At 47.3% G+C, this 10,116-nt stretch overlaps 1 protein-coding gene across 1 annotated transcript; it reads left to right on the top strand.

The window, feature by feature from the left end:
* The first annotated feature begins 1,092 nt into the window (after window positions 1-1,092).
* On the top strand, window positions 1,093-8,677 carry Rcvrn (recoverin). Its single transcript, XM_052197500.1, has 3 exons — window positions 1,093-1,473; window positions 5,547-5,658; window positions 8,408-8,677. Exons 1-3 carry the CDS (start codon window positions 1,093-1,095, stop codon window positions 8,521-8,523), a joined length of 609 nt encoding a protein of 202 aa, XP_052053460.1. The 3' UTR covers window positions 8,524-8,677.
* Window positions 8,678-10,116: the final 1,439 nt, after the last annotated feature.

Here is a 10,116-nt window from a genome sequence, read left to right as displayed (position 1 = left end):
TGTGTGTGTGTGTGTGTGTGTATGTGAATATATATGTGTGTGTCTGTGTGTACATGTATATGTGTGTATGCATATGTATGAATGTGTGTATGTGTATATATGTATGAATATGTGTGTATGTCCATGTGTGTCTATGTATATGTGCGTATGAATATGTGTGAATGTGTATATCTGTGTATGTCTATGTGTGAATGTGTATATGTGTACATATGTGTATATGTATGAATATGTGTATATGTACATGTGTGTCAATATATGTGTATATGTGCATATGTATATGTGTATGTATATGTGTATATGAATATGCATGTATGTGTGTATATGTGCATATGTATATGTGTGTTTATGTCTCTGTATGCATATGTATGTGTGTTTGTTTCTGTGTGTGCATATATATGTGTGTATGAGTAGGTATGAATATGTATGTATATATGTGTGTATATGTGTGTGTGTGTGTGTGTGTGTGTATTCAGCTCCTCCTCCAGCCAGTTTGAGCTATTTTGTACTGTTCTGGCCATGGGAATGACGCCCCATAGAACACAAGCCTTCCCTATCCGTCACTTCCACTCTGGCAGACAGTTTGGGGTTTACCAGCAGAGGTGAGGGAGGACACCATCAGAGAGTGGATGAAAGGCCTTGCTGAGAAGGCCAAGTCTAGACCCAGATGTGACTGGGGAGAGGATTAGAAAAGCTCTCATGCAGACACAGGTTAAGTGGCAGGGCTGCCTTAGACCCTCAACCCCTAAACCACTGCATTACAAGGTCCCATAGGTACCCCCTCAGCTGGGGAAGACAAACAGGAAGCAGTGTGGCTCTTTGGGGGCTTGAGTGCCAGAGGGTGCTGGGTTCAAGGGTCCCTTGTTGTTCCTTTCTTCTCAGCAGGTGCAGGAAAGGTAAGTGCCTGCTCTTGTCTCTTTATTTTAATCTCAGGAGGGTTCGGTGCCCCTCCTCCCTCCAAGGACTGGGCACTAACTGCAAATCCCCCCTAATCCATCAGCACCTAGGTCTCCACCCCACAGCAGCACCCAGCCTTGTTAGCCAGGCAACCACACTTGTCCCTGCCGCCCCCCACGGCGCCCACTCTCCCTCACCATGGGGAACAGCAAGAGCGGTGCCCTGTCCAAGGAGATCCTAGAGGAGTTGCAACTGAACACCAAGTTCACAGAGGAGGAGCTGAGTGCCTGGTACCAGTCCTTCCTGAAGGAGTGCCCTAGCGGCCGCATCACACAGCAGGAGTTCGAAAGTATCTATTCCAAGTTCTTCCCGGACTCCGACCCCAAGGCCTACGCGCAGCACGTGTTCCGCAGCTTCGATGCCAACAGCGATGGTACGCTGGACTTCAAGGAGTACGTGATTGCTCTGCACATGACCACGGCGGGCAAGCCCACGCAGAAGCTCGAGTGGGCCTTCTCGCTCTACGACGTAGATGGCAATGGGACCATCAGCAAAAACGAAGTGTTGGAGATCGTCATGGTCAGTGTGTCTCTGTTCCTGCTGTCTGTGCGGGATGGGGAGGAGGCTGCAGATGCTGTGTAGCCCGGTGGAGTTGGGGCTCGCCAGGGGCTGGGAGAGACAAGGTGAGGGGTCTCCAACACGCTGAGAGGAATAGAGAGAGGACAGGCACCTCCTTACAGTGTCATCTGCAACCCAACCAACAATCTGGGTGTTTCTAGTAAATACCATTTAAAATTCCCCTCTTCCTTCCTTCCTCCCTGACCCACTTCCCACTCCCACTCTTTTCTGCCTCCTTTGTTGTCTTTCTTCTTAGACCCTTCTTCCCTCCTTCCTCTCTTGTTCTTTTCCTCCCTTCTGCTCTCCTCTCCCCCTTTCCGTCATATTTCTCCCTCCTTCCTCTCCCTTTCTCCCTTCCTCTCTCCCTTTCTTGCCTTCCTCTTTCTTCTCTCCTACATTTTCCTTTTTTTCATTAAAGTCTCCAACTTCTTTCAGCAACGCACATTCAAGATTCCACAATAGTAAAACATGTATGTTTCGATTAGAAAGCAGAGAGAGAGAGAGACAGAGAGAGACAGAGAGAGACAGAGAGAGAGAGCACAGTGAGGACACAGAGTCTAGATTCCGGTCCTGACTGTGTTCACTTCCTAATTCTGGTATGGCGGACCCCTAGGCAGGGCTCCCCAAGACTCTCTCACACACACCCAGACTTTACAGTTGAGTCTTCTGCCTCATCCTCTTTCTGTCTACAATGGCTCTAAGTAATTTTGATGTCTCACAAATAGTTTAACTTTTAACCTAATATATAAGTTGTCTGTGAAATTTAGAGGTGATGCAAAAGAAAGGTAATGTTGCAGCCTAAAACTAAAGTTTGTATCCGATGTACTTCCCGGACATTGCTCCATGCCTTTCCAGTATTTAAAGACAAATCTGGAATCCTAACATATTAACATGTGATTTTTCGCATGATTTCCTGTTACTCTCTTATCGTGAATATTTTTCTATACCACCACAAATTCTTCAGAAACTACTTTTCCTAGCAGTCTCCTTGTGTAGCTCAGGCTACCCTCAAGTTCTGGGCTTACAGGTGTAAATCACCACAGCCAGGTTAAAAGTATATCTAAGAGCCCTTAAAATTCTACCCTATGGAAATGTCATAAGGTCACTCAAGTGTTCCTGTAATTTTAGACATTAGAGAACTTTGATTTTCCCCTCACCATGGCACTTAAAGCCACTGTCTTCCAATTCTTCCTGTCCCTGTCACTTGTTTTCCAAATTCCATTCCTGATGGAAGGAACGCTATTCTTCATATCTCATCTAATTTTTGGTGCATTTGTAATCATAGCTTTACTTGCAGGATTCTTCCCCCCCTTATTAGGACAAACCACAAACATGATAGCAAAGCCTGTAGCTGGGGGCAGACTAGGACATCCCTGGAATAGGAGCCAGCAAGTGTCACTCTCACTGTCTGTGGGGCAAAGCCTACAGAGCAACCTCCCCTGGGTTAGTTTTGGGGCCCCTCAGTGGCATGGGATGGGGACCAATTCAGAGCCACCTAAAGAGAGCTTGGTTGATGCTCTTCTAGAAATAAAAGGAAGGAAATGAGCAGGGGGAGGAAGTAGGGAGGCGAGACGAGGTTGAGCAAAGTGGGTGAGGCCTTGCTAGTCCCGAGTCACGAGGTCGTTGTGAGAGCATCAGTCTGGAAGTCAGAAATGATGACTTCTTGGACCAGTTCTGACACCAACTCATTCTGTGACCGTGGGAAATGCATATACCCTCCCTGGGTCCAGGGTGAGGCTTTGATGGTTTCTATGGCCTTTCCCAGAACCCTGAAGGCTTGATTCCCTCCCTCCCAACCACCAACCAGCCCTCTATTGGAAGAGAGGTGAAACAGATAGCCAGTTACTGCCAGTATTTAGCTATCATGCCTGGACATGGTGCTAGTGGATCAGGAAAGAGGAATTCTGGGAGTACTTTATTTCATTTCTGGGGATGTGTGTGCTGTCTATAAAGTTGCTGCCCTGACCTACCAGGGCTAATGTCCTTCTTGTCCTAGCACTGATGGCAAGGGCACTTCTTATGGCTGTGGACCTTCTAGAAGTCCAAGCTAATTTCACAGATGTTACTATGCTTCTGCAATGGCCTTGAGTCTCCAGGGAGGCAGGGCCCTTGATCAGAGACTGCAGCCTCCCAGCACCTCATGTCAATGCACCTAGCCATGCCCTGAGCCTGACTAACACCCAAGGATCTACAGCCTTGAGCGTCCTTGATGAGCTCAGCTCAACCTGGAGTTGCAGAGCCAGTAGAATCCAAGAAACCTGGTTATCAGAAGGATAAGTAGGGGCCACCTTGTCCACTTCTCTGATTTCATAGACCAGGAGCATTTTCTTCTGGCTTTATTCTTCACTGGAGAGAGAAGGGGCTAAAGGCAATCTATGAGCCCAAAGCTCAGCCTTTCTCTGGATTTCTCCATGAGAGGAAGGGTACCTGAGAGGCTTTCCGTGTCCTGAAGAGACTTCCTGTTCACACCTCCCTTTCCCCTCCCCAGCACATTTGGGTATGATGCAAGGATGTAGGTCCTAGAACTGAGCTGCCGGGGTTAGAATCTCTGCTGTCGTGGATAACTTTAGGCAAGTTAGAAATTTCTGGGTTGGTTCATTGTCTGTAAAATGGGATCAATAATCCCCATTCTGTAAAGCTCTCTTTTCAAGTTAATCTTTAAAAGTATGTTTACAAAAGCAATGGGGGTGTTCAATAGACATTAGCCTTTATGATCATAAGTCAGCCCCGATGAAGAACTAAGATAGCTCACAGACCTAGCTGATGCTGTGGTTTGATTCTCTCAAGTCTGTGGGAGACAGGGTCTGTGGTAGTAGCCCCAAACTTCAAACTCAGGTCTACCGTGAATTATTGTTGGGAAATTTCTATTTCTTGTTTTTTTTTTTTTTCCTAACCAAAATTGTGCTATCTATTCAGAAAATTCAAACATTACATGAAAATGCAAATTTTCTTCCACAATCATTTTCCCTCACAAAGTTCTCAAAGGTGCTGATGATACCAGGGCCCAGCCCCCAGAAATTTTGATTCAGCAGAACATGTGAGGCTGTGGTAGGCATCTGGACTGTAACCTTCTTGCTTTAGAGGGCATCTATCTGATCCTTCAGGCTGTTTGGGCACCAAGAAAGAGAAAGCATAATGTGCTAGCCCAATAATGACCAGGGGCTTCCTTTTCTACACATCCGCTCCAACATTTGCCTATTGTCTTTGTGTTTGAGATGGGAGTGTTTGTAGTTGTGTGCAGAAGATCAAGGTTGGGCTTCCTACATGCTAGAGCCTTAGTACTGAGCCATATCCTTAGCCCCATCTGACAAGAGACACAGACAAGACAAGCTTTTTCAAGAGTATCTGTCTCAACAGGTATGAAGAAATAACTCACTGTGGTTTTGATTTCCATTCCCTAAAGATTAATGAAGTTGATCACTTTTCAGATATATGCTAGCCAATCCCTCTTTTTATCCATTTTAAAGAAATGTCTGTCCCATTCCTTGTTGATTTTTAATTCAGTTGCCCATTGTTTTCCCTGCTTTTGTGGGTGCTTGGTTTTGTTGTTTGTTTGAGATAGAGTCTCACTATGTAGCCCTGGCTAGCCTGGAGTTCCCTGTGTAGACCAGGCTGCCTCTTTCATCCAAGTACTAGGATTAAAGGTGTGCGTCACTACCCTCAGCGTCATTTATCATTTTAGCATTGTGTTGTAGCTGTTCTTTAGATATGTTAGACACTAATCCCTTATTAAATTAATCCTTATCATCCTTGTAAATATTTTCTTCCATCCCAAGGTTATCTTATTTTGTTGTCTCCTCTGCTGTGTAGAAGCCTCTTAAGTTTTAATATAATCCTAATAGCTCAAAAAATCATTATAATAGCTGATGTCATGAGGCTTAACTCTCTCTAGGAATTATATAGTCTGTGGTAGAAAATTGAGTCTTTAATCCATCTCTGGTAGACTTTTGTGTATTGTGTGAAACATGGATTTCACAGGACCACCAAGCCCTCATTGCTCCTTGTGATGAGGTCTTTCCCTCGGTCTGCTACAGGCTATCTTCAAAATGATCAAGCCTGAGGATGTGAAGCACCTCCCAGATGATGAAAACACCCCAGAAAAGCGGGCTGAGAAGATCTGGGCATTCTTTGGAAAGAAAGATGACGGTAAGTTCCTCTGTCTTCATTACCTCTGATTTTACAGCCTCTGGTTTCTGGAGACCCCAGCAGGATTCTCTCGTCTGAGCCACAGGGTCCAGGCGGAACTGGGGGACACATGTTGTCACCACACTTTGTCCTAGCTATCTTCAAAGGTCAGGAGCAGGGGTTGGCCATGTGCATCAGCAAGGGTTAGGTCTTACTGCTACCCTACAGGTGATGCTGATGATAGGGATATCAACATACTTCTGTTACAAAACTCTCCCACTACATAGCATTTAGCAGGAGGAAGGAAAACACTGTTTCCCAGGTTGGCAGGCAGTAAACTAGTAATCCTCCTGCATCATGAGTATTTGGGGTATTCGTTTTGCTAACTTTTAACCCAGATTTGAGGACCACTTCTGCAAAGTCTGCAGACTCCTTGGCCATGTGTACACAATGGCAAGTTCAGGGGAATGCAACCATTTCTCTCCCCAGGCTGCATTCCAGATGTTCCCTGCACAGGAAGTGAAAGAACATGGTGCCTCACCCAGGAGAGATCTCAAGACTGTCTAGGAAATTAGTTTGAATGACCCAAAAACTGTCACCCAGAAGGAATTTGATTCCATTACATTGCTAGAAATTTCCTGGGAGGACAGTCACCAAGGGAAACTGGGGAGGGATGAAGGGGCTGGGAAAGTCCACGTCATGGGGACCTGGCCCCAAACAGGGAATCAGGACAGGAATGGAAGATAGAGAGGAAGGGCTGGTAAGATAGTCGTAGGCTTAGTCTAAGACAGTGCTGGTAAAGTCCATGGTCCACTGGGCTTCTCTGGTCCACTTAGTGGCTGTCTGGAAGCAATCTCTAGAAATTGAGAGAAGGATGAATTCCACAATGTGGCAACTGGAGTTGGTGGGTCCAACACACACACACACACACACACACACACACACACACACACGCACGCATACACAACACATACACAACACACACAATACATATACAACATACACACATAGGGAGAAGACAGACAGACAGATACAGAGACACAGAGTCAGACTGACTTGGTTCCAGACAGACCCTACAGATTCATTGTCACATGGAGCTAGGATAATGAACTTGAGTGGAACGGACATGGCTCCACCGGGAGACAAGGACTGGTGAACAGCCCTGAAGAGCTCTTGCATTTTTCCCTGTGGAAACATGAAGCTTATTGGTACCATGTTATGCAATTTTCTTTTATTTTTTTAAGAGAGTTATTTAAAACCCAAAGTGTCTCAGTAAATACAACACAGCATGGCTCAAGCACATCTGAGTGGCAAGTGCTAGCCCCTCATTTGTCCTCTGAGGGGCACTCTTCTCAGGATGCAAACCAAAGGAGGAGCTAATCCATCCCCACTCCAGAGTCAAACAATGACTTCAGAGGAAGTCCCTGGGGCAGGAGCAGGGTGAGGCAAGCAGACTCGCCCAGGGGAGTGCAGGATGCACAGTGGAGCCCATCCTCAGTGCCAGCTGTGTCCTCACAGGCCCCCGAAGGGCCTTCCACAGTGTACCTAGACGCTCCCCTCCTGCATCCTGCACCTAGCCCTATTGGCACCTGTATCCTGAACACTCACTATCACGGATGCTGGCTATGTAAGATGGCTTCCTGACTCTTCCCTTTTGAGTCCGCTTGTCTACCAAGTCAAGCTGGAGTCCATGTGTCAAGCTCTCTGCTACTTTTTGTGAATCTGAAAACTGCTGCTGTTCGAAGACTGGCTGTAGCTCCTGCTGGAGTGAGGCTGGTGGGGCAGTTAGAACTTGAATTCCAAATGTCACCACCCAGACGCAGGCACAGAAGTGTCCTGGAGCCCAACCCCAACCAAGACCAGGGATGCCCGAAGGCCAATGGAAACGGAATCAGCTCTATAGCACTGTGTCAACACTGTGGGCTGAGAATCACGAGGGCGACCAAGAACAAAGAGGCTCCGTCTTATATTTCTTTCTATGTGGAAATGTCTTCCCACAAGACCTGGAATTTCCTGACAAGCTTTGTCTCACTCTCCTTTCTGCTATGTCCCTCCCCTTTCTGCTACGCCCCTCCCCTTCCTGCTACGTCCCTCCCCTTCCTGCTACGCCCCTCCCTCTGCAAAGTTTGTAATTCAGAACAATTGCATGAAGCACACAGAGGAAGGGTACAATGGCATGCATTTGGCTGGACTGTGCACACACACACACACACACACTCGTGCCAATGGCTGGGGGCAAAGGCTCTTTCTCCCCATCCTCATCCCAAATGAGGTAGAACAGAGTGAGAGAGGAGAGACTGCAAGCAAAGGAAGCAGTCGCAGAGGACAGATTCTGTATCGCCTGGTGTCACAAGGTTGCCTGGGTGCTGTGGTCACCCAAGAGACTTTTCTGCAAGCCAGTGGCATTGCCACTGTCCCCTGACCTCTCCTCGTTCCCTTGAGGACAGTTCCTATTGCTGCACTGGGATTGTGCCCTGCCTCTCAGTCTGGGCTAGAGATATGGGGTAATTACAAAAGCATATAAAAAGAAGTATTTATAATCATTGATGATTTCAATGTGTAATGACCAGCAATGCCAGAGCTCTGCCCACACAGAAGGTATGGAGTATAGGAGTGGGTCCTGGTATCTGGGAGGGTAGTGTGGGTCCCTGGCAATGTGGAGCATTCAGGATTTTTGAACAGTTTTGCTGGGTGTGGAGGTTTGGTATCACCCTTTATTTTGCAGTTTGAGACAGCCAGTCCTGACTGATGCTTCTCCTCCACTACACAGATAAACTTACAGAGGAGGAATTCATCGAGGGGACCTTGGCCAATAAGGAAATTCTGCGACTGATCCAGTTTGAACCTCAAAAAGTGAAGGAGAGGATAAAGGAAAAGAAACAGTGATGGGCACCGCTCGACTCTCGCCCACCCCACCCCCACACAAGCACCTGCAGTGTGCGCATGCATGTGTCAGCCTGCACACAGCACACCCTGAGTCTGGAGAGGTGGGGAACCCAACCTCTCCCTGCCAACTGAAGGTCCTTAGCAAGACACAATTCCTGCTTCCTTTTGTCTTCAGTGTCCCCCTCCCCCATCCTTTGCATGCTACCTGTCTCCTTCCCCTGCCCAGGTAGCCCTGTGATAATCCCAAGCTTAGGAGTAGAAGTCCTAAATGTCAGCCCTGCTTAAGCTCCTTTGAGGATTGCTAGGTCAGCAGGTTCCAATAAATGCAAAAGGAGTTTGTTGTTGCGAGTGCAAAGTGCAACTCTAAGCCAGCTGGGGTGCTGAAGGAGATGCATGTGGCCGAGTCCAGCTCTCCTGGGAGCTAAAGGTCCAGAGGGCAGGTGATAGATCTTGCTTCTTTTGGCTTGGTTTTTCAAGAGAAAGTCTCACCCCGGAGCATAAGCTGATTTTGAACTCAAGAAAATCTACCTGCTTAAGTCTTTCTTGAACTAACATTATGAGTATGAGCCTCTCTACCAGCCTGATGGACTTGCACCATCAGGTTACCATGGTGACATGTAGAGTACTGAGGGAATATGTAATACCAGAGGGACTGGCTTGTCAGAAACGGTCAAAGAAATTTCCAACTAAGTGATGCATTCAGACCTACTCGTGACAGACTGTAACAGGAGATGGGTGGAAGGGAAACGCTTCATCTCAGACAGAATGACTGACACAGCCCCGGAAGCAAGAAGGGGCATCTCTGTTTCTAGAGAACTGTGGTCCTGAAATGTCACACCTTTGTCACTTGTTAGGAAAAGTCTGTTTTCACAAGCAAGCTTCTAGCAAGGTGGATATGATCCATGGGCAAGACTGGGGTGGGGGTGGGGGCAAGGAGGTGACAGTGGTGGCCAGGGTTCAGGGGTGACAGAGGAATGAAGGAACAGCTGCAGGAGATGGCATCCTGTGATTGACACCACATGAGAAAGGAGAGGAACAAGGATGCCAATGGGTGTGGCTGGCTAAATAGTGCCAGCGACCAAGATGGGAAAGCCTGGGGGTGGCATTGATTTCAGGGGATGAACAGAAGCTTTGCCTGGATAAAGGAGCAGTGAAGGAGTCATAGATGCTCCCAAGGCCCTGGTGGTAAAGACAGGGAAACGGAAGACATAGGGTCATAGAAGCAGCTTGCCCAAGGTTAGCCGGTTGATCAGCAGAGGCTGGGCCAGTGACATGTACCAGTCAGTATACATGGTTTTCTTGTAGTGCCGGGGCTGGGAACAATTAAGAATGCCTCACGTGGCTTCTCTAAGACCACAGACACAATGTGTAGAAAGCCCATTGATTCTCTAGCTTCCGTTTCCAAGATGAGGTCAGGGAAATATATAAATACTCTGACCCACCCCCAACCTGTACACAACTGGAGACTGGAGCGTCTCCCTTTGCTGGTGTTTGGGGTGATCCTTTCTTGCTCCCACAATTTATCCATAGTGCTGTCCCACGCACCATCCCAGAGACACTACTCTTGTGAGAAAGAGAGCGTGACAATGAGTG

The sequence above is a fragment of the Apodemus sylvaticus genome, chromosome 10 (genome assembly GCF_947179515.1).
Source record: "Apodemus sylvaticus chromosome 10, mApoSyl1.1, whole genome shotgun sequence".
NCBI classification, from domain to species: Eukaryota; Metazoa; Chordata; class Mammalia; order Rodentia; family Muridae; genus Apodemus; species Apodemus sylvaticus.
This window is presented reverse-complemented; position numbering and strand designations above follow the sequence as displayed.

Bases quoted from the DNA above. Each gene is read 5' to 3' on its own strand.
- Rcvrn (XM_052197500.1), top strand. From the start codon at position 1,093: ATGGGGAACAGCAAGAGCGGTGCCCTGTCCAAGGAGATCCTAGAGGAG. The intron at 1,474-5,546 runs GTCAGTGTGTCT...GGTCTGCTACAG, and splicing joins AAGTGTTGGAGATCGTCATG to GCTATCTTCAAAATGATCAA. The intron at 5,659-8,407 runs GTAAGTTCCTCT...TCCACTACACAG, and splicing joins CTTTGGAAAGAAAGATGACG to ATAAACTTACAGAGGAGGAA.